The sequence below is a fragment of the Oxyura jamaicensis genome, chromosome 10 (genome assembly GCF_011077185.1).
Source record: "Oxyura jamaicensis isolate SHBP4307 breed ruddy duck chromosome 10, BPBGC_Ojam_1.0, whole genome shotgun sequence".
In the NCBI taxonomy this organism is placed as follows: domain Eukaryota; kingdom Metazoa; phylum Chordata; class Aves; order Anseriformes; family Anatidae; genus Oxyura; species Oxyura jamaicensis.
In genome coordinates, this window is record NC_048902.1 from 8235339 (window position 1) to 8260818 (window position 25480).

Here is a 25480-nt window from a genome sequence, read left to right on the forward strand (position 1 = left end):
CTACATCAAGAAATTAAAATGATCTCATCCCTGTGCAACTGAAGATGCGCATTCCAGCTAAGTGGCTTTTAACACAACAGAACAAAGCACAGCACAGCTGTAGAAGAGGGACGGACTACAGAAGAGGCTGGCAAAATGAAGGTGTTCAAATATAGAGAAACTGCAGACTACATCTTCCATATAGGCCTGATGGTCATCGTATCAGTTCCAGAAAACAGAAAACTAAATCGAAGGGTAACAGAGCAGGAACAAAGTATTTTGTATTAAATCGGTTTGCTTTGAAATTGAAACACAGAATCTAGTCTACATATTTGCACAAAACCACACAGCTGCTGAAGATACCCCAAAATTTCTTAGTCTCAGTTGCTTTTCGGTGTGTAGATTAGCACTGGAGATCAACCCATTTCAACCACAGCTGCAATGTAATATAATATGTACATATAAGACCTCGTAGTAAGAATGAAATATTTTAATTATACCATATAAAAGAACAGATGTTACAGAAGACATTATTCTAACATCCTATAGTCTTTAATACAAGCTCTTTTTAAAAATGCATTACTGTGATTTGATTTTTTAGAGCAATTCATTAAGTGCCAGTCATCTAGACTACCAGATACTCTTATCGCTCTGTTTAACAATGTAAAGTTCAGTCTTTGGAAAGATTCCAGCTAACCAGGATCCAGATGCCTTCGTATATATTCTACTAAAATATCTGGGAAAGACAAGGACGTTTCATTAAAAATACATCTATAAACTACCAGGTTTGTCTAAAAAGCCTTCATTATGCTTTTAAGCTGTGCCCTTCCAGGTTACGGGCATTTGGCTCTCTAGCCAAAATAACTGATCTGTTCACTAGCTTCTAACGCTTCACAGAATCACAGAATTGTAGGGGTTGGACCCTACAGGGACCTCAAGGGATCATCGGGTCCAGCCCCCTGCCAAAGCAGGTTCCCTAGAGCAGGTTGCCCAGGTAGGCGTTCAGACGGGCCTTGAATATCTCCAGAGAAGGAGACCTCACAACCTCCCTGGGCAGCCTGTTCCAGTGCTCCGTCACCCTTACCATGAAGAAGTTCTTTCTCCTGTTGGTGCGGAACTTCCTGTGCCCCATTTTGTGGCCATTGCCCTTGTCCTGTCCCCACAAACCACTGAAAAGAGGTTGACCAAATCCCTCTGTCTCCCACACTTCAGGTACTTGATAAGATCCCCTCTCAGTCTTCTCCTCTCCAGGCTGAACAGACCCCTGTGAAGAAAGGCTGAGAGACCTGGAAGATGCTCCAGGCCCCGTATCATCTTTGTGGCCCTCCACTGGACTCTTTCCAGGAGATCCCTGTCTTTTTTGTACTGGGGAGCCCAGAACTGGACACAGTACTCCAGGTGAGGCCTGACCAGGGCAGAGTAGAGGGGGAGGATCACCTCCCTTGACCTGCTGGCCATGCTTCTCTTTATGCATGCCAGGAGCCCATTGGCCCTCTTTGCCACCAGGGCACACTGCTGGCTCATGGTCAACCTGTCGTCCACCAGGACCCCCAGGTCCTTCTCCGCAGAGCTCCTCTCCAGCAGGTTGCCCCCCAGCCTATACTGATACGCGCGGTTGTTCCTTCCCAGGTGCAGGACTCTACACTTGCTCTTGTTAAACCTCATTTGGTTTCTTCCTGCCCATCTCTCCAGCCAGTCCAGGTCTCGCTGAATGGCAGCCCAGCCTTCTGGTATGTCAGCCACTCCTCCCAGCTTTGTATCATCAGTGTACTTGCTGAGGGTGGACACTATTCCCTCATCAAGGTCGTCGATGAAGATGTTGAACGAGACTGGACCCAGCACTGACCCCTGGGGAACACCGCTGGTCGTGGGTCTCCAGCCAGACTCTGTGCCGCCAATCACCACCGTCTGAGCTCGGCCAGTCAGCCAGTTCTCAACCCACCGTACTGTCCCTACTTACAGTAGATCACTTCAGTACTGTTTACACACAAATAACACATATGACAGTATGCTTCCTATCAGTAGTCCTACACTGCAACACAGATCTGATTGCTTAAATCTTAGTTTAAATCTATTCTACTATTTAAATATGTCTACTATTATTAGTAAGGGGGAAACAAAGGACACACAACAACTGAATTATAAGGATTTGGGACTGTTCAGTGTTCTCTAAGGAGAGAATTCAACTGCTCATTTTCAGGGCTTGTCTGTGTACGAGACTCATGCCAAGGAACAAACCAGCATGAATAGAACCTAGATCACACCTCTTAGGTGCCTACAAAGATGGCTTTACACCAACACCTGCTTTTTGGATCCTTGGAAGCTGCTGTAATTACTGCTGTCATGCGGCTGGTCCACAGCCCACAGTTAGAGGCATTTATGGCAGAGATCAGTACATGGAGTGGCACTTAACTCCCCGGTGCTTGCACACAGGCCAGTTATCACAGAAGAGCTGCTGCAAGCACTGTGCCACACAAGCATGGCATAACAAAACAGCAAACAGATTCTGTATCAAGGGGCTCGCTGCACTGTCTGAGATGAGAAGAAACCCCAAAAGTAATTTAAGTGGGAAAAAAGGAAAATCACAGTTTTGGTGGTATGAGGGCATGGCATCAAATCAGAGAGTTGTCTTCCCTCACAATAACTTAATTTTGCACAGGAAATATTTATTATACATATGTCACCACCATGCCACAAATCTTACTTGGTAGGAACTGGATAGCAGACATAGACAACTGAGAAAAGAGCTAATGGTAAGAAAGAGCAGAATGAAGGAAAGAAGCAGCATAGGAAGTTGAATAGATCAAACAGCCTAAGAGGGGATGAAGCAGAGGGCAGGCAGGCACAATCAGGAAATACTTACGTTACAGATGCACTACTGCAGAAAGGGCTTGGTATGTCAGTAATGGGACCACGCGAAGGCAGGAGCATCAGCACGTGACATACCCATTAAGCTTCTCACAAAGGCTACAGCAGCGGACAAAGCTGATTCTGCCAGTAAACCGGCACACAGCAACAGAATTATAATTTGTCCTGCTGCATAGCATCCTACAGGACACCAGTGGGAGCCAGGGTCCAAAGAGAGACCTCAAATCTTGTAAGCACAGATTTACATCAGAACAACCCTAAACAGAAATACAACTCCAAGCCTCATATGTTTCATATTTAAAGGCAAAATTCCAAATCAAGAATGCAACTTCTCATTTGCTATGTAAAGTATTCATCTAAGGACTGCAGTTTTTTTCCACAGCCTTTTAAAAACATAACCCCAGCATGCCTTGGAGGGAGAGTCACTGTATGCTAATCATCTAAACTAAGTAATTTCTCTTAGTCATCCTCTAAACTCCCGTTTCTGATTTAAATGTACCCAACATACATATTGGCATGTACAGAAAGTCCATGAGATTTCATGGACGTGAGTTTGCACAACTGGCTCCAGAATCCACAGAGCCACTTACATGCTGCTTGGATAAACGTCACCAGAGTGCTCTATGTGGATTATTTTAATTATCAACACACCAATGAAGTTGTTTTTTTTTTCCTGTTCATACCAATTCTTCCAATTATTTATAATTGCTGGCATATAATATTACTTCATTTTTTCTTAGGTGAATATTTTTTTAAAAGCCTTAGGCTGCCTTGGGGCAGTTAAAGCTACATTTGAGTAAGAGAATAATAAGAACAGTTTTTAGTTGCAACTTAGTGATCTCGAATGCTGTGGAGCTCTATTGTGCATCCTTCACAGGTGCAATGCAAGATGAGGCAGTTACTTTGCAAGAGTGCTGTCAGCTACTATTTTCATGGCAACTTTTAAGTTGCACTGAAAATCTTCAGTGTACATCAGTTCATCCCCCTGCCAGTGGCATGCATTTAAACATGCTAGTTTGATCAAGTCCTTTGGCACATGTCCTCTTTTCAAAGGCAGCTCAGACATTTTATTTTCTTTGCAAGAGTGAAAGGACAATGGAATTAGAAAGAAATTGTTTTAATGGGAATTGCTTCATACAAGAGATTCCTTCCAATTACAAACTATTAACCCAATAAAATATGTTCTGGCTTGATGCAAGTTCTTATATATTGCACTGTATATCAAACAATTATAAATAGTATGTACTACTCAGCAACGCAGTCAAGTACATTCCATTCAAGAAGTACATGTCACTAAACTGCATCCCAACTACAGTTTCTTTTTCATTGTAAGTACCTTTGAAGAGACAAGCTATGTAATTACTCTTAAGCATGGTTAGGGTGTCTGCTGGAGTGTGGGGCCATACAGCAATTTCTTTTTACTCTCTAGAGAAAAGCACATCAATTGCTTTCAACTAAATGCATTCACATATGAATATTTTAGTACAATTTAATGTTTCTGCACCAACCCCCAAGGAGCAGAGCATCAATTTGTGAACATAGTTTCCTTGGAGTTAAAAGCTACAATGGATAATGCAGGATGAAAGGGGTTGTCAATCCTTAGCTTTTTAGCAAGTCAGAGAAAGGTAGTCTGTAAAATTCAGTCCCAGCTGCATACAAAGTTTGCCACTATAAAGCTGCTTTCCAACAGTAGCGAATTATCAGAGCAGATATTCCAAAAACAATTTCTCAAGCCCAGTCAGTGTTCCCAGCCTTATTCCCATCTGTGTGCTACCTAACAGCCTCAGCCATTTATACGATGAAAAGCACACCTGCCTATCTATTAATAAGACCCACAGATTTAATGCAGAAATAACACATTCTCACAAAGAAGCTAGCTGAAGGTGTGACAAATTAAGTAACTTATCACATGTTTGATTACAGAAACTTCAGTTATCTCAATATTCTCTTCTATGGGTAAGAAATTCAGAAGTAATGAAGATCTTGTCATCAGTAATCACGGAAAAGAACATTTTTCAAGTCATGGGTTACACTTCTCATGAACCCAAATAAATTAATTCATTCCACTGTTAAAAGTTCTAGATAAGAGTCAGAGACCAAAAAAGAAGATAAATACTAGAATAAAACACACCTTGTTTCCATTTCCCTGCATTTCCTCACAAAAGTGAAGCGAAACAAACGCTAACAGATACACTGATTTGAGCAAGCAAACAATCCCTAAGAAAGTAACGGGAAGAAAACTGTAAAAATGATTTGTATCCATGTATCCATTCATGCTTTTTAAGGAGAAGAAATCCTGGCTAGGTGAGGTATTTGATTGCTTTGCCACCAAATAGAAAGAGAGGAATAACGTTGATAATATTAAATTGCCCTTCACCATTGGAGCTACTCCCAAAGCAAAGTGGTGACTATCAAATGCTAATAAGCCACTCACTGAGCTGAAAAGGACAGCCTAGTAAAACACTGGAGCAAATATGAGCTCAAAAGAGCTCAGAACATGTCCCATCACCTTGTAAAACAAGTGGAGAAACAAGAGTTCCAGGCTCCTTGAAAGACCATTCTGCAGCTTCAAGTATCTAACTGCTAGGAAATGCTTTCCTGCTATTCAGCTTTCTTTTTCCCACTTGCACTTTTATCCCACTCCAGCATTTTATACCTGATACAACACACTAAATCGTTCCTTTTCTTCCACAGCTTGTGCCATTTGAACCAACATCTCACACTTCAGCATCTTAGTTGAAGCTGCACCTCTTTAACATGCTTCTTTTCCCCTCATTAAGTCAATTCCTGCCAGTTGTAAATCTGCCTCCCATTTCCTGCAATCCATAACACCCAGGGAGAGCCTCTGGTATGAAACTGAAGCTTAAGCACTGAAGCTAAGTGGATCAGCAAGTTTACTCCTGGTGATCACATCAGACCTACACTGACACTGAATTCCCACATGCCTCCCCCACATGAGATTTCTCAGCATATATAATATCCAAGTGCATCTGCCTTCTGTGCAATCAGATCACATTTCTAGCACAACCACCTAATATGGTGTCAATTATTACTACATCATATATTTCCTAACTTCTGCCTTCCTGAGTTTTCCATCTCAGCTTCTTGTTACCTCTGTGCTGGAACAGTACGCAGTGCCCAGCTTTGGAAGAAACAAGACAACTGCAACAGAACACCTAGAAGAATGGAGTTCTGCCTGGCTGGAGGGACCCTCTGTACCACATCTTTCTCAGGAAGACAGCCTTGCAACATCGTCAATTACTGGTCTGGCCACGCCTTCCCTGTTACCAGCTAGGAAAACTTATAAGGAAAGGTAAAGTAGTTATAGAACTGAACCCTGAAAGAACACTGACTTCAAACTCTGGAGAAATTAAACCAGAAGTATGCATTTCAGGAAGCAGAAGATCCTTCAAAAGGTCAGAGGATAACAAAACAGCCTGAAACGACACTCGCTTTCTGGAAAGGGGAGAAGCTGAGAGAGTGAGAATCCCAGTACGACCCCATCTTCAAAAGCTGAAGGGAGAACATAACCAGAAGAGGGCACAAGGGAAACCTTAGAATTCGGAAGAATTCTGGTGCCCACACATAGGCACCTAGTGGGACGGTAGATAGTGTAACATTTCCCACCTGAATCCCAGATGCTGCTCCATATGGACAAAGCCTCCAGGTCCCACACAGGAACTCCCAGCCCTGTAAATCTATTTCTTATACCCCAAATGGCTAAAATGGCATTAGACACCTATTTGTATAGATTCAGTCATCCCCTATGTACCTCTTCCTCACAAATCTGTACTGCAAAGGTCCCAAAAGAAAAAATACCAAAGATCCAGTCAAAAATAAACAAAATGCGTAAACCTCAACATGAATAAGCAGCTCATGGTTTAGAGATCCAAGGTTATTTTGAGTGTATATGTACTGCATTGAACTAATTTTCAACCAGAAAGAAAGGTGAAACTTGTACTCCTTAATTAACTCATTTTTTTTGTTACTTAAACCAAACAACCTGGAACTGTTTCTTGACTGGCAGTTTGTTCATGTATTAATACATCAGCATTTCAGCCAAGTTACCGTGGCCATGAGGTTCTCACGTCCTGTGATAAAGTGGTGGTACTGCACTCTTAAAAACTGAAGTTTGTTATGGAATTACTGAAGGTCCAATGACCAAAATTACTCTTTCTTCACCAAATCCCCAACAGAAGGCACAAGGGAAGAAATAAGCAGATCTTTTAGATGAATACCTTCTTACCCAATGATCAACTCAGAAGCGCTCCCCGCACATTCATAAGCGAGAAGCAGCAGCAAAAGCACCGCCCTTCCTCCTAAATTTGTAATTAACTCTTCTCCCTCCATAGTCTCAAAAATGACCCTGTTCCAGAGGCCTAGAAAAACAACACATTCCAATCCTCCACTGAGGCTGGGAGAGAGACTATTAATAGCAGAGTAAGAGCACACACTAAGATCCTCTTCCAGTGGAAACTAACAGCTGCATAGGAGAGCAAGTACGTCTCAAACTCCAACTATTCCTTGTATCCAAGATTCTTATCCTGCTCAAATCCCACCTACCCAGAAGGGCATACACCATGTGAACCAGAATTCAAAGCTAACCACAAAACTCAGGACTCAGCTAATACAAACAAACTAATGTACAAAGCTGTTTTGCAATTCTCCAGAGAAAACATCATGAGCTCTCTCTGAACTGGTGATATCAACCATACCTCATAGGAAGAGGAAGCGGTCACTTTCTAGAGGATTGTTAAAATAGTCAGTATAATCTTAACCTGATGAAGAAAGTTCAGTTCTACTTCTTCAAGTGAACTCTCTTCCACCACATAGGACTGTATTCTCACTAAAGAACCAAAATGACGGTGAACATGAGGACTGTGAAGCTAAGCATGTGCATCTTCAAGCCTTCTCCTCTTTAAAATACCTATCCTGCATGCTGAAAAATTAATTCTAGTCAGCAACTCCAAGGGCTTAGTACCAATTCAATTCGTACTTCCATTGCAATTAACATAAAATATTTTCTATCACATTTCTAACCCACCATGTGCTGTCCTTGCAGGTATTCCCAGATCCAGAATGAATACCCAAACAACTGGAAACAAGGGGTGTGCAGTTTGCAGTATTCCAGATAACTCACTGCTTATTAAATATTAGTTAAGAAGGATGAGGGAAGATGAGAGAGTAATGCATCAAACTGTTGACAGAAGGATGTAGCACCATGCAATGGTACCAGTTAGTATCTTTTATTGACACAATAGTTAAATATTCATTAGTCAGCCAGGGAGGTTTCTGATGACACTGACGTGGTCCTATGATGTGGCTATATATTCTTATGACTTTCACATGTTGCTATGAACCATCTGTGCTAAGTTTTCAGCACTATTTCTTCATCAAAAACTAGTCTTTTTTATGTCAACATCAACAGTTATCTGCCCTTGACTCTGGAAAGAATGTTCATCACTGAGCCTTGAGCTGTTTTCAAATTAGCATTTCCCGCTTCACTAATGGAAATCTGGGTAGTAAAGAGCTAAGGACAGTCCGTCTCACACCCTTTCAAAAGATGCAGTTAAATGACACTCAGTTTATTTTCCTGGTTTTCAAAGGTTTTGGTATGTGACAACCAACTCTGCCTTCTGTGAAACCTGCAATCTCCATATACGTTGCAGTTGCATTTTCTGAAATAGCGCTGCACTGATGTGATTAATTGCTAGTTTGCTGAGACCTGTAACATCTATGTATTTGACCTTATGCCTAGTGTGTGATCAAAAGAAAGTATTATATTTAAACACAAATGTTTAATGTATTATAAAATGTATTATATTATAAATGTATTATATTTAAACACTTTCTCAAAGAGAAAGTATTACACTGGGGACTATGGCTGCCCTGCGCTATTTCCAAAAAGACAACAACTACATGTTATGCCAAAACAAAGACATCACCAGAAAGAGTTAATGTTACATTTGTATTCTGTACTGCTTCACAATTTCCTTGCACAGCAGAGATTAATATCACTGCTATCAAGATTTTGGAAGGACAGAATATGCAACCAGACAGACCTTAATTCTTATCAATAGGTTTTATATCTGTTCTTCAGATCCTGTTTTTTGTAGCGATGGGTTATCGTATAGATTTACAGCTTAGACATTAGTGGACCTAGAAATACCTCCATTTAGCCCTTCTGCAGGGCTATCATCAGAAGGCCTCCTTCTTGATAAGGACTTAAAAAAGCAAACAAAACCAGCCAGCATCCCTGTTCACATTTCAAGATGAAAGAACTCAGAGGCATACAGTATCCTGTTCAAGAAAACCCAAGAGGCAGAACTGGCAACAGACTCCAAGAACCCCAAATTCCTGTCTTTGACATCTCCAAGTAATGCTCTCTCCTGCTGGACCTATTACTGGAAAAATATTGGTCATAGTTTAACTCAGTCTCACTAAGACCTTAACAGGTAAGAAGTTGCCCTTCGGTGGCTACTTCTGCCATACACACTCATCAGAGGTGTACGCAGCCTACTAAAGGGCCGCACGCTTGCTCAAAGCGTGCATCTGACAGATCTCCGTGCCCACCCATGTTAGTCACTCATGTCCTTGCTTGTTTCATCTCAAGACACACCAGTGTACGTTCTACCCCAACACTGAGAGGAGCTCCATTTTTACCTCCTTAATCTACAAAAGCTCAAGTGTGCTTTATCTGTCTATCGCTTTCCCACATTTTCCCGGGTCATAAGGAACAATGAAAAGTAGTCTCCAAAGCACCACCCCGTCCCAGCCCATAAAGATACATGAGGACAGAAATCAGTCCTCCGTGATATTCAGATGCATAGCGGAAAAACAGTACAGCAAGTTTATTCCCCAACATTAAGATACTTACTAGAGCATGCCTCTCTTGGTATTCCACTACACAGCAGCCAATCTGTAGATTACTTCTGTCTTAAATTTCTCGCGCTTTCACCCCATACAAATAATTGGCTTAGAATGTAACGCAACAATCCATTTACAGTTTACCAAAGCTTAAAAAGAAATCATCATCTAGCCTACCTGCAAGAAGAACATTTCCCAGAGGCCAAGTCATGTGTCAGCATGATTGCAAGTTTACATTAGCAATGACACCTTTCAGCCTATCAATAATGGTTGTTAGAATGCTAAAAAAGATTCAGCACAGGCAACTAGAAAAAAAATCCAGCATGTAAAACCTCTAACAAAACTGTCTGCAAAACACTTCCAATTGACCTGAAGTTGAGATTTATGCCACAGCTTGCTGCTACAGTTTTCAAATGGATATTCCAGTGACTGTATCACGCTGCACATAAGATTTTCCTCTTAGGCTCAGTATTAAAACTTAGCTAATTTCTAGGCATTTGCTTTGAAGGAACACGTATGCTAGAAGATATCACAGCTCTTATGAAAGATATTTCCATACTTACTGGTGCTACTATTTTGCCCGTCTGTCCAACTTGCAGGTCATTAGGAACAAAGCCAGCATCAACAGCTGCACGGGAAGCTCCAACTAGTTGAAAGAAAATATTTCCAGTGTTTTCTTTTAAAATATTAGCAAGCCATATGTATACCACCATAAAAGCACATGTATTTTACTGAAGAGTCCCACGCACTATGAACACATATTTAGAAACTTCCCTCTAAAAAGCTCTTACAGTAATCCCTCTCCATACCACTGGCTGAAACTTCCAAATACTAAGTGCTAATGCACTTCTTAAGCAACAGGAAATCCTTTCTCCCAGTACCAAAGGGCCATATATTTAAAGCCAAGGATTTCATTCTGGCATGTTTCCATTATTTTCTCTTGTTGCTTTGTCAAAAGAGGATTTTCCCATAAATGCCTTCCCATAACGTTCTACCAAGTTTAAACAGAACACATGTGCCATCTTATATTCTCATCAAGCTCAGAAGCCAGGCATAATAAAGAAAAATAAACTAAACTTTAAAATACCACATGGTCATTTAGCCAATGAAGCCACCAATTTAAAAACAATGACATTCAGGTAAAAATTTTATTTATTATTACATATAAAATCTAAAGCTAACGTAGTAAGAATGCTAGCACAAACAGCTCCTCCTCCTCTCCCAGCCATTACTTAGTATACTTGGATGAAACACTGTACACGGACAATTTTCTCCTGGTAAAGCAAAAGCATAGCAAGCAGAGAACCACTCATACCGTAAGAGCTGGTATTCTGTAAAGAAGCAGTATATAAGAATGTATGAAGAAAACATCAGCACTTTAAAAGTGCTAAACCCAGTTTTTTAGTTCATACGTTTACAATTTCACTTTGTTTGTGAGCTTGTGTTCTGGAGATTTGAGGACAAGGAATAGGACAATTTACCGTTTTGCTTCAGACCCTGGAATTTAAATATACAGTTGAACACCAGGACAAATCAAAACTTTATCCATGACTAAACTGACAGGATTTAAATAATTTATTTGATAGATATATGAAAATAAAAGACTTATGATGAGTACTGTCCTTCATGGGACCTTTTTTAAAATGTAATTACCAGGATTAAAAGAAGGAGGAAAACAAGTTTACCTGCAGCATGCAATTGATCCGCAAGATCATACAGCAACTTGAAATTTTCACCGCTCTTTAAGCCTCTTCCTTAAAAGTTCAGAAAAAAAAGATGAAGAAAGAACACAATATGCTTTCAGATTTTTTATTGCATACATACACATTCTGTGTTAGTATCTGCATTTGCAAAGGCAGAAATACATTCTTGCACAGGTTACTTTTGGATATATTATTAAACAGTGTTTAACATTTTGAGATTTAACTTTCATCTTTGAGATAACTTATTTTGCATGTATAAATCAACACCACCCTACTTTAGTAGTACTATCAAGTTCCTACTCTAAAGTCAGGAAATGGGATTTTTGTGCTCCCTCTGCTGGCTTCAGAGTTTTAGGTACATTAAGTCTAGTGGGATAACAAAGGATTTTTATTTTTTAAGCTGTAAGCACACAGTAAAAATCACAGTCCATCATTTGATACCTGACCAGCAGAATACAAACATAATAATTTGTAAAACGACTGAAAACTGCCTGTAATGATTAGCTGTAATTTTTAAAATGACAGATTTGCATCTAAAAATACTTCATATTTCCATAATTTTAAAGAGACTCACCACATATGATAACGTTCTTAAAAAACATACTTGCATATGTTAAACTTTCACATTTTGCCTCTTCATGATACACAGATGCTGGATGTCTTCCCACTGTCTCCTATGCCCCATTTCAGAATTACATAATAATCTATTTCAAAAATGTATCAAATTATAATGTTTTGCTACAGATACTACTTAATCAAGATGTACCATTACTTAAATGCACCATAACACGTTTTTAACACTGTCTACTTACCACCTGATACAACTACTTTTGCACTGGTAAGCTCTGGTCGATCACTTTTGGTCAACTGCTGCTCAATCCATTCAGACTGACCAACAGGTGGTGGAGGGGTTACTGTTTTAATCAGATCAGGAAAAACATCAGAAGAAAAAGCATAAAGCGTGTACTTTCACCCTTGAGTTTAAACTTAATGCACAAGTTCATCCTAGAACTAATTCTACCATAAGATTTTAATACAACCCTATCTTATTAGTTGTGTTCACTTACTCTACAGTACAAGAAAACACACTTTTATAAACAGTTTCTTTTTTGCACATCAAGCTGCACTGAAGTGAAGGTCTGCTGTATGAGTAATGTATTGATATCAATCCAGCATAGTAAGTGTGGTCCTTTTCAAGGACAGGCAAACAAGCCAACCAAGGAGTGCAATGACAGTACAATATGCTAATCCTAAGTATCAAGTACCATCTGTTTCCTAACTTCCACAGAAGTTGGGAAATAAAGGAAGGTTCAGGGGCACTTACTCAGCCTCACAGAAAAACACGAGGAGTGGGAACGTGACACGGGGGACACACAGCATATTAATAATGATTGCCTCTGCTGGATTTACAGCACTGTCATAAAAAGCCCCAAAACGAAAAACGGTAGTGGTGATCAAACACTGGAATAGGTTGCCCAGAGCGGTTGTGGCCAGGAGACATTCATGACCTGTGGAGACATTCAACACCCAGTGTGACAGTCCTGGGCAACCTGCTCCAGCTGGCCCTGCTTGAGCAGTGGGGTTGGACTAGATGATCAAGAGGTCCTTTCCAAACTAAACAATTTTGTAGTTTTGAGACTGAAGATTTCTCTGTGACCATAGCTACAGTGGCTTCATTAAAATAACAATTTAAACTGATTTAGGTAAAACTAATATAAAACAAGGATGGAGTGTTCTCAATCCAATTTAAACTGATAATTCAGTTTGACACTGTCATGACCTGTCTCAACCTAAGTATGACCGATTAAACCAGAATTGTGGATTGCCAGCCACTGTTACTTGTGCCCAATTCCGCTTTGAAAACCAACCTGGCTATTCAAACAGCTGCGACTTTAAGGAAAAGTTTCAAGATTGCTGTGGCAGAGGTTTAAGCTGCAAGTGAAACAGGCACAGATTTTTGCATAGACAAATAATCTCAATTTCTGGTCTAAGAGAAAGTAGCGAGTGGGATGATAATCCGTATCTTCCCTTAGCATGCCTCAAAAGAAATGCAAGTACCCATATAAAAAGCATGAAGTTAAGACTATAAAATCATTATCAGTTTGCTTTGACAAATACTCCTGTGAAACATCAGCCTGCAGCGAGCAAAAATCTTATCACATGAAATGAAAAAATACCAGAACAAACGCTCACCTTTTTCTACACTGGCACTGCCACCACTTGTTGGTGCAGCCTCAAAAGAAGTTCCCCGTACAGAAAACACTTTAACTGCTTCATCACATTGGACGGTGCAAATGACATTTCCTATAAAGAAAGGATCACACTGTTTTTACAGAGGACAGTACCACTAATCTAAAATTACATCCCAAAATAAATGTTTTAGATGATCAAAACTGAAAATCCAAGCCACTTAATAGATGTACATTTCCAGTATCTTAATTTACTTTTTATCTCTAGCTTTCTTCATTATAACAATTCCCTTGTTTTAAAGGGATGTAATGCATTCAAATAATCCCTTACGTATTTTTTTACATTTCAGAAGGAATAAAAATGCTTTGTAAGCATCACTCTTAAACATAAAAAGGAGCTATAATTCAAATATGATCTTTTACCGTTTCATGACTTCATCAGAACAGAAGACAATGAGGTCTGCTCCAAGTGCCTGTGGGTTTGTGTTTCTTCTCAATTGTCTTAACTATATAAGGTATTTATAACACAGCAAAGGCTATAGGGAAGACTAAACAGAAAAAATGCTGCAACACCAGCTATTTGTAAACAAAGTCATCTTGAAACTGTGAATTAATGGGAAGCAGCTTAAAAACGCAACACAAAACCACATACTGGTAACGCAACTCAAAATAAAAATACCACCTTGGTACATGTGGTATGATCTTGTACAGTAAAATTAAGAAACACAAGCTAATGAGCCCATCTCTAAATTAAAACATAGGGTCATATAAGCTTTAAAGAAACAAGACTGAAAAAAGAATTACAAATTATGACAATTTAATACTACAAATAATCAGTTTAGTGTCTTCATAATTAGGAAAAATAACCCTGTGGTATCTTAAATCAGAACTAATGGCAGCCATATTAAATAAAGTTGGACAATTGACTTAATGTTTTACATTTTACAAAATTGGGTCAGAAGCACACTGAACAAAGAAATTGAATATATATATATATATAAGGAGAACATCCAATTCTATTCATTTAAGTAAAAGACCTAGTTTCTAACTAAAATCATACAGTACTAAAGATACTGGTATTACTTAGATTCTCACATATGGAACACTGCATTCATTCCCACATTTGATTTTCATGAACCTCTGCATTTCAGATTGGAAAGCAAAAATCCCTGATATATTCCAAGGCAGGACTCAAAAAAACAGTTACCATCATTGGGTCCTTCTCTGCACAAGCACTGTGTACCTTTTGTGATTGCTCACCTGCATAGATAGTTCTCACAAAAGTGTCTGGTGACTGAATCTCAATGATGTCAGAAATAGGGGCAACATCAAGTTTAGCAGCCACTCTGGGAATAAGATTCTAAAAGTTAGAGATGAAGAGTTAGCAAAGTAAATGCTGGAATCTGCAAACTGAACATGGGGAAACGCAAAGGAAATAAGGTTAAAACCCCATGTTAAGTAAAGAAATATTCGCTGGCCTAATTCTAACTTCATAGAGTGCTCTCTCCAAGTAAAAAGGTTCATACAACTCCAAGATTACTGCAGGACTACTCATGTAGCTTTAGCAGCCAAATAAAAACCCAGTATTGTAATAACATTATAAATTTTATGAACCTTACAGTAAGTAAACCCTTAATTCAGTACCTTAAATTAGGAGGCTTATTTGCTTCAACAGTTTAAAACTATAGATGCAATTTACTCAGAAAATTGACAATTATGGATTGCTGAGTTCTTGTAACAGCACTTCAAAAGAAAAAAAAAAAACATTTTAGAAGCTATTTATCAGAGATAATACACTCCCCACCAAAAAAAAAAAAAGTATTTTTTTTTAAATTAATATATATATACACAATCCTACTCTGAAATTGACTCCAGAAAATTATTTGGCACCTTTGGGAACGTGAAGGAGGATAACAAGAGCAACATAAGGCATTAAGAAATTAAGGACAGCAAGAGCTTTACCTGCTTTTTCTCCCCTTCCTGTCTGGTACAACACAAAGAGCCCCGATATCTTTACTCACATTAAGCAGCATATAACTATGACAACCGTCATTGATTCACTCCTCTAGAAAAGCACTACTCAGTGATGGGAGCATACCCATCACTGGTATTAACCTTTACTAAGACATTGCAGATCAAAAATAAGTGAAAAATAGAGGAAAAAAGAATAAGACTTAAGGCATGTAAAGATTTCTCTTAGCAAAATCACAAATATGTGAATTGATATTGACTGGAATCAAAAATAGTTAGATGGAAGGCTGATAGTACTGTTCATTCCACATTGGCAAGATTTCTAAAATAACCTTTTCCCCTCATTTAGCTACACTACAACATTGAGCAGATTGTTAGCACTAGGGCTCTCTTAAGTATGTACCTGTTAAAAAGTATTGAAAATTTGTATTTTTTTCCAGAAAGATCTTTGCTAGAACTTGGATCTGTGTTTTTATGTATTTACAGACATTTCAATCTATATCACGTACATCACAGATGCAATTCCTCCCTGCAAAAGCATTTGCTCCCAATAGGTCTACACGTCTTCCTATCAACATGGAAATCGCACAGCAATCTTGATAACACTAAAAGTGGAACGAGAGTCACCAAAAACTGTTTAATATGTTTTCATCTCTATTTACTGCATTTTTCCTTAAAATTTTCATAATGCTTTCAGATCTCTTAGTGTATTTGGTGTTACACATTTTATACATCCTGCCTTATGCACATAGGACTAGCTGGCTACTGCTTCTGCACTGCTCCTTTGTCCACGTCAGCCCATAATAAAACTCAGAAGTGATTCGGTGTTTCTAGCTAATGACTCTTAAATACACTACTTTAACATTTCTTGAAATCTCCAAATTGTCCATGGCTGATCTGAAAGCTCTCTCTCAGGTATTTGATTTACACTCATACCTATAAAAGAACTTCTGTCTCTTTTCCACAAAAAAATTTTGATACGCTTTGATTTACTTACCTTCCCAAAGGCAGATGCTCCAGCGCAAATATGGGTGTAATTAAATTGCTTCTGAGTTGCCAAAACCAAGGGAGTCAGCTCCTCTAAGAATAAATAGATATTGCTGAAAATTTACTACTATTTTATCTTCAGCCAGAAATATAAACAGTACTTCTTTTGCCAATAGATAGAAACAAGCCTCACCTGCTAGAAATCCCTTGTATACATCATGCTGAGCCACGAGAACTTTTGCAACACCCTGCACTTTGCTGAGTTCTTGCGCTACCTGTGGTTACAAACACATTATTATTAGTTTGTATCATAACAGCACGTGGAGGCTCCAACTGCACTTACTGCTCCATGGTAGCCAGCACCATAAACAAATAGCAGGACACAGTCCCTACTGCAAATTGCTCACAGACCATAGCTTACTTAAACTGGAACACAAGAGCACGTCTATTTCAAAATCGGAACAAACCTGACAGAACAAGATGAGGATCTGACTCACAGCACAGTGCCATACAGGGTAGCGCAAAGGCATTTTTTGATTAAGAAAACTAGAAAGCAAATCAAACCTAGAAAAGTTTGTCCTCTTTATGCAGGACTACACAACGATTTCAAGTTTTTATTATAACAGCCAATAACAATCTCACTCGAAGATTATTACTCAGTATTCTAAATATAATTGTCAAGAAAACAATCCTACTTTCTTTTACATCAGTCAATATCTACAACACAAGAATACAATGCAAATAAAACTGTTATGATCTTTGTCCAAATGTTAGGGGCAATCCTTTGTTTGCAGCTGACTCTGCCTACTGATGCAATGTATATTTTCAACACTGTATTTATGCATTTTTTTTCCCTTTAAATTTGCAGAAGTGAAGTTTAAATGATAAAAGGGTTATTGCAGATCAGAGAGAAGAGGACTGACAGCGATGTCTGGAGACCACATGCATTGTCCTAGAACTAACGTAGTTTTTACTGAGTTTGCTGAGAATCAGTTTTACCCTTACAAATTACCAAGAGGAAACAAATATTCCATAACAGCTGCCTCAGAATAGTCTTTTGTCCTACTAATACAGATTCTTACAAAGAAGCTTAAAAAGAGAAAAAAAAAAATTCATTTTCTGTGAAGAACTTTTTCCCAGCATGACATACATTGCCAAACAGACACCATACAGTTACCATTAAAAAACAAACAGATGAAACATTCCCACATTCCCAATTATTTTTCTACTATACAAGTGCCAAAGAATAAGGAAATCCAAAGGCAGGAGTATAAGATGGATTTTTTTTTTTCTTTTCTTTCTTGATCTAGATAAGCATTTGCTTTCAGTCTCAACTCTGATCACCTGGGTCTCAGTTGCGAATTACTCTTCAATAACCAGAGAGGTTTCCCCAGCTACTTGTGAATTAGCTGCTATGAATGAATGGGCCTCCTGCACGAGGTTGTACGTGCTACTTTCAGAATAACAAGTCATAAGCAATAACCTAGTATACTAAGCATAATTATTGTTACTTTTCCTGTTCACACAAGATGACATCATACTGGAAGAAGAGTGTCACTAATGTACTAACGGTACACTGCCTCTAGATTTTGCACATAACAACAGTTAATACAACAGCTAACAGAGTTAACTCTTACTTTAGACATACAATAAAGTCAAGAAACACTGATTTCAGATTTTTAGGTTGCAAATGCACTCTCGCTATGCTACTAGTAGCTGACTAGTAAAAGCAAGACACTCAGAAGCTCTGCCCGTCACGGTGCTGTTTCATTTCTGCTGCTGTTTGTTTGCACGGAACAAGTTTTTTTTTTCCAAGTTCCCAGCACCGCAGTATTTATTTTTCAAACATTACAGTGAAATGTTGTTTTAAAAGTTAATTGCCATTTAGTCTTGTAAAAACTTGCTTTCTTAACTTGTAACAGCTTATACTGATACTCTCTCTTGTGAATTCAAAACTATCCCCACATTTCCACTTCAGAAGAGAAACAGCTCAAGTGCAGGACGTTTCCTGCAGATTAGCAATTCATGGCACAGTTCCTCTTCACTAGAGATTATTTTTCAAGATAGCCAACATGCTACTATGTAACATTTCACTGCATTCATTACTTCATTCATATGAAAATAGCATTTCCTACCTTGTCACAGCTGGTACCAGCCACCAAACAAGAAACTTCACCTCCAATACGTTTTGCTGCAGTGACGGCGTTTAGTGTAACGGGCGTAAGTGTCTCATTGTTGTGTTCTGCTATGACCAACGTACTCTGAAACCGCTGGAGCAGTGATGCCTTTAAATAAAGAGAGAAGAAGAGAGAGGAGTTTGACACTTAAGCATTTAAGCAAAAAACCTTCCTTAAGAGAATCCAACAATTCACAGAAAATTATAAATTGTATAAACTGTATACCGGTGCTGTCAATCAAAAGACTAAATCTAGACAATATTTATTAAGTAAGCAAAATACTTTTTTTTTTTTTTTAATATATATAAACTTCCTTGACTTCAGCATATCACTTTTAATCAACTAAAAACATCACAGGAAAATACTGAACAATATTAAGAATAAAGTTTTAATAAATCACATTTAAAATCAGTTGATCAACCGAACTAAGCACCTTAAAGAGTGAATTTAATTTAATGTGAAGGTAATAATAAGATTTCAGGTGTTTGTGGACTGAAATGCACATGGAGATTTGACAAGCAAGCCTAAGACCCCAGGAAACCAGAGGCAGGAATCCAGTAGTTACTTTATATATATATATATATATATATATATATATTATTATTTATTTTCCCCATATGCTTTAACCAAAATCTTGCTACGGAACTAATTTTTTTCAATTAGTTATCTTTAACAGCAAAACTGCATGTAGTAGCAGGATGACAGATAAGCAGCCCAGGCTCTCAGTCTGAAAACACACTAATAGAGCCTGTTAAACAGCATCAGGTCTGACTGGAAGATAATCTATTTTCCTCGGAAACATTTGACACATTTGTCCACTCAGTCTACACCACCACGATGTATGTAATGGTGCTCAAATAATCATTTTCATTAATTCACCATCCACACTGACTTCAGCTTCTAAGGCAAGAAAATAAAGAAGTAGACAAACAAACCAAAAAAAAAAAAAAAAAAAAAAAATCAAACCACAGTATTCTGAGCTCTGAGGCTTCCCTCGCTAATTTTCAGGTGAACCTGGAAAACAGGTTATTCCTCCAAGACTAACTAATACTAGGGTTGGGAAAAGAGTGAGGGTAGGGAAGGGAAAATTAATGTTCAAGTTTCTGTTTTTCATACATGAAGCCTAAACGAAAACTCCAGTTATGATCACTGTACTACGGAAAGCAAAATATGTTTATTAATGTGACAAGACACAAATACTAACAAAACAGCCAAATGCTACTTTAAACATACATTCTGAGTCCACCTCCACTCATGCCCAATAGGTAACCCATCATTTAGCTAGGAAAACAGCTCACAAAAATCTGAGAGGCTGAAATCTGGCGATGGGTTTCAATGATACAAATCCTACCACCATGCTAAGCTTCGCAGAGGAAGCGCACCCAAGGACTTCTCTGAAAATAATCACAATATAAATATGTAAATACAAAGATAAGTTTCTGCAGAATCAGGACCATCATTTGTCATTTTGATTAAAATGATAAGGAATTCTTGTAGAAGTTCTGTTTTTCATATTTTATGCATAAGGCTACTTGTTATGATTAAAGATTCTGAGAACGTTTGAAGCCAATTGCCAGTAACAAAATATTTATTGCCAATATAGATCACACAGCATATTTTTGATTATGTTTCATACATCATTTGCAATAAAAGTTATGAGATTCTAGTCACCATTTGAAGAATAAATCCATGCTTTTGTGGCAAATAGCCCACTTCTTAAATGATTTATAGTTGTGTCACAGGGTAAAGCGGACCGTGATCCTGAAAGATTCTGAAGTTTTCAAATTTCCAAAGAGAGCCCCAGACTCTTTAAAGATTTCTTCAATATGAGCCTGGCTTGGCTCAACGCAGCATGCATTTTAAACACCCATTTCGTTCTGACTATATTATGAACTTTTCCCTAAATAAGCACTGCACCACCAGAAGTGCTCTGTATCACTGTCATCCAATTCTAAAATAAACTGAGAAATAATTCCTTTTTTAGCCAAAAAGAAGAAGAGTAATGGCTGTTGCTTGAGCACACTGGATATTACAGCATTAACTAAATATTATTTCTAAACCAATAATCCCCCATTTTGTATTTGGAGGAACTGTACACCGGAAGGCCACTTGTAAGAATCACAGAACCATTTCAGTTGGAAAAGACCTCTAAGATTATCAAGGCCAACCGTTAAAATGCCTACATACATGGCACCTCTGAACACAAAGGTACGACCAAAATTAAAACAAATTAAAATTCCCATTCTAGATCTTGGGTGAGAATCCTAGATGACCACCTAAGATTCTGATGTGAGTCAGAATTTTAATATACTAACACAGGTAACACCACTTGTAAAATCAACTAAAACCAGAGTTAGCCATAAAAAAAACAGAGGTTAATTTACCCAGTCACAGATGATCCTGAAAACAGAATCTGCAATGAGGTGGTCAGTGAAGAGGACTGGTGGTTATTTTGATCAATTAACTTCTCCAGCTGCATGTGAGCAGGAACCCCTACCTAACTCTGTCACTGACAATTTCTCCACCGGTACCAAGGCAGGATGTCTCATTTCAAGCCCAGATAAAATAGGCAGGTTAAATGTAAACCTAACCAGCTGACAGCAAAAGCACACTTACTAACACATGCAGTACAACAAAGCTACTGAAAACAATGCCTTGAGAGGGAGTGGCACTCAGCACATGTGCCATGGAAGGCTCCTGGTGAAAACCAAGCTTTAGAAAAACAGGCTAGCCAAGAAAACCCATCACAATTAAATGTCCCACAAACCTGGGCAATCAAGTGTCTTCTCACATGCAAACTAGTATACCATGGACACATCCAAGAGCGACCAGCAGGACTGGAAAGTATTTCACCTAGCTTTAGACTTTTTAGATCAAAGCTAGGTATTCCTGCTCCCTCTGCAGCAGGAACATCTACGTTTCCTTTCTGGAGGAACCTCTCAGAACCACACGGTGACTTGGTCTACAGTAGAATACATGTCTGTGAAGGAAAAGCGCCTGGAGTTTTCACCTCCCTCCTTCCTCCACTTACTGGTGAGTAAACCCGGCCTCTGGCTTCCAGATTAACCTAGATGCAGTATGCGCCAATTCAGTCACTCGCAGAGCACCAGAGGCCTCGCTGACTATCTGCTCAAATTACCTCCAAGCATCGCTTTGCTCCCCACCTGAGAAACCCAGCAATGTTTTCCAAGCAGAATGTGAAAACCTTAAATATAACCTCGGGAATTCTGTGCTTCGTGCAAAGTAACTGAGAACACTCACTGTTACTGCCCCCAGACAAACGTCTGAAAGCTGGACACACCCAGTACAGGGGCAGAGAAACCCATGGAGAAGGCCAACAACATGCCATACATCCTAAGTCCTCCTTCAGTCTTCACAGGTGGCCTGCTCCTCCCAGCAACACCAACACCAACCAAGAGCAAGTCGGTCCTCCAGCACATGGACGGGTCACCTGTACAACACACAAATAGGTCCAGCACTTCTTAAATGTGGATTTGCTGTTTATACGCTACAAAGCACATGTACTAACAGCTAGGAAATCAGAGACAAGAGTGTCATAAATCTTTCTTTGCTGCTTGGTATGGCCGGTGAGGAAAAAGGTGTTAACTGCCTCTACAGCCAATAGTTGACAGCAAACAGCCTGCAGCTGATCCCTAGACATGATTTTCTTCACTGTAAAAGCAAACTGGCCAGGAAACAAAGTTCTAAAGCAGCTTAATAGGAATTAGGTATCAGAACCAGCAGCACTGGACAAAATTCCCAAGAACAGCCCCCAGGGACAAGCATTCAGGATACAAATCCTAATAAAGACAATGGCTACATCCTTATACAAAAATAATAATAATAATAAAAATAAAAAATAAAAAAATAAAAAAATAAAAAGCCTAATTGTATTAATGGGCAGTCTCACAGCTGCAAAGCTTGGGGGGGGAAAAATAGTAAAAAACTATTTGGAAAGCTCAAGGAGAGGAGAGAGCTCTAGCAATGAAGTTTATACTTCTCCTTGAACATCTGTAGAGATCTGGCCACAGAACTGGTCTGAGACACTTAACCCCAGGAAAGGCTTTGCTAAGGGTACCTGAGTTGAAAGAGAGGAGCTACAACTGCAACAAAGAATAGCAAAAAATAAAATAAATAAGAAAATACTTAAAGATTTATTTAGGAATTATGATAAATTACGAAGGAATTGAAACAGCAATTGAAAGATGTTCAGAGATGAACAGAGGTTCTTCCAGATGTATCCCATGTGAACTGTTAGTAAGCGACAGAGCTGTTTTTAAACACAGACAACACTACTGGCAGTACACTCAGGGTACGTGAATACACTGAAAAAAGGTACCGGTCTGAGCCAGCCAACAGCAACTGAGAGCTACATACAAAGCATTTCCTGAGGCTACAAATAGCACCCTGTGCATTCTGAGTAAGGTCAAAATTCACTGGTATGTTTCAGGCTATTAAATCCAGTTATTTGAATTATCTCAGGCTAAAAAAAAAATAAAAACCAACATGTGCATCGTGGTGTGTATACACACACATATACATATGAAATAAAATATACCATTTTTAGAAATGTCAGGAAATCGAGAGCTCTGAAGAGATCAACAGTAACTGAAAGACTCATCAGCTTGGAAAACTGGGTCGTTGTCCCCCAGAACACTGTAAAGACAAGCCAGGACTATGTGCTCTATATCACTAAAAATTATGGAAGTGACATTATCTTTATTCAAAAGCTATTATATGGTAAAATACTACACTACAGAGTGATAAAGAAAACCTTTTAGTTAAGCCCATTTCCACCTGAAGACATCCAATAGCTTCACAAGAAGAAGCCTGATATTTCATTTAATGAGAAGCCAACTCTAAAGCATCCCTTTTCAATAAAAAACACATCACAGAAATAAGAGCAAGTATTATTCTATCTGGATCTTTAAAACAAAACCAGAACCCTGAAATATTAGACAAAGCAAAGCAGTGCTCTTAAATTGAGAGACACAACGTCCTTCACTCTTTGGCTCTATTGTTTCCTTTTTTTGAAGAAGAAGCATGGAAGTGAGGGAGGCCAAGAGATTCATTTATGTCTTTAAATAGCCAGGACAAACACTGTTTGCCCTTCGAGAATATCCGAAGGATACACTCTAACTTCAGCACAGGCTGAATGACAACTGGACACAAATTTCAAGGCACTGGTATGATATCCATCCACAGTGAACTTGGCCTTACACTGCTGTGCAATGTCATGTGAGAGAGAAAAAAAAAAAAAAAAAAGAGAGGCAAAAAGTCAGGTACATGCTTATCTAGTTAAAAAATAAATAAATAAATAAGGGAATGTGCAATCTGTTATTTCATAGAGGTAGGAATGTTTGACCTCAAGACAAACCTGACGACCACAAGCTGATACCACTGCAGGCTTGGAAGCTCAGTAGCTCATACAAAGCCTTTCACCCTCCAATGACAAGCAATCATATCAATGCTACTTCCGACATTTGTCTAGCTCACTGTTAGAGCATTCCAATGACTCCTAGGCAACCTATTCCAAAAATTGACTAACCTTTATACTAGAAAAGATTTCTTATGCCTGCCTTCATTCTTCCTAACCATCTTCAACTGCTTTCTTGCTATTTAACTGTACTGTTGTTATTTTACTGTCTGTGGACTGGTGAAATGTCTTATTCCCACTGCTGCACCAGTTCTTTTTGTACTTGCTCTCATATCCCTCAGTCCTTGTTTCTTTAAGTTATGCAACTCCAACCTTTGCTCGTTGCTTGTACTTTACAGAACTCTCACACTCTGTTTTTCTGCAGACACTTTGGAACTGCACAACCCAAAACCCGATGGAGTGCTTCAAGAGAAGTCTTAGTGCTGAACAGAGAACTGCTTTACTTCTCCCAACAGCTACTTTGTACCCTGCACATGGAAAATGGACACAATGTTTGACCTCTTTTATAAATGTATAACTTTAGAGGCATACTGCTGAAACAAGGAGTTGACTTCATTTCCAGGTTGTGAAACTGAATCACGTGGCTATCTGGGGTAAATTATTATTTACACAGCCAGAGCATATGTTCTAGGAGCTCTTAAGGTCATAAAGACCTTTGCTCTGGAAAGCCTATGGTCTAACAATTACTCAGAGACATCTGTGATTACAACAGCTACAATTTTAGGTTCATTAAATCACATATGTCCAGGCGTACCTTTGCTCTTTAAACCACTCTTAGTGCCTCACAGTCATTAATAAGTATCTTTGCTATTTTAGAGCTCTCCAGAACTGTAGTACCTGCATCAGCATTCAAGATCTCAACTAGAGAGTCGTGAGATTTAAAGCTCTTTTAGTATGGCTATCTGCACACAGTTCAAGTGCACGCCTCGGGATGTTCGGGGAGACTTCATGAACCATCTGCTGCAACTAACCTTGAGTTCACCTAGCTGTTAAATTTGGCAACGTGGGCGCAATGGCAGAGCAAGCGGCCTCCCAAGGCCACCGAGTTGAGCAACGCGAGGGTCACCGCGGGAAGCGACGGGCTACGTCGGTCTTCAGCTCCGGCCCGCAGCTCACGGCGCTGTGCGCAAACACCCGCGGTTCTGCACGGCACCGAGCCCCGACCGCCTCTCCCCGGGCCGCAGGCATCTCCCGCCCGTCCCGGCTTCGGGACGAGCTCCCGGGGCCGTGCCCGGCTGCTCCCCGCTGCCTGCCCGGGAGCGCTCCCGCAGCGCCAGGCGCTGGCCCTGCGGGCTCAGGAGA

The 25480-nt window shown here is 39.3% G+C and overlaps 2 protein-coding genes across 2 annotated transcripts in view; one reads left to right on the forward strand and one right to left on the reverse strand.

Annotated features, from left to right (window-relative positions):
• Positions 1-24645, reverse strand: part of ETFA (electron transfer flavoprotein subunit alpha) — a 30999-nt gene extending 6354 nt beyond the window's left edge. Inside the window, exons 1-9 of the mRNA XM_035335478.1 lie at positions 24301-24645; positions 18700-18855; positions 16758-16839; positions 16575-16657; positions 14867-14966; positions 13611-13721; positions 12230-12331; positions 11400-11468; positions 10278-10360 (exon numbers count right to left, since the gene is read on the reverse strand). Of these exons, the coding sequence (XP_035191369.1) occupies positions 10278-10360; positions 11400-11468; positions 12230-12331; positions 13611-13721; positions 14867-14966; positions 16575-16657; positions 16758-16839; positions 18700-18855; positions 24301-24339 (825 nt within the window). The 5' untranslated portion in view covers positions 24340-24645. The remainder of the gene's footprint in view (positions 1-10277; positions 10361-11399; positions 11469-12229; positions 12332-13610; positions 13722-14866; positions 14967-16574; positions 16658-16757; positions 16840-18699; positions 18856-24300) is intronic.
• Positions 24646-25190: 545 nt separating this feature from the next.
• The window catches only part of ISL2 (ISL LIM homeobox 2), an 11800-nt gene continuing 11510 nt past the window's right edge, over positions 25191-25480 (forward strand). The window contains exons 1-2 of the mRNA XM_035335934.1: positions 25191-25264; positions 25336-25476. Coding sequence (XP_035191825.1) covers positions 25191-25264; positions 25336-25476 — 215 coding nt within the window. The remainder of the gene's footprint in view (positions 25265-25335; positions 25477-25480) is intronic.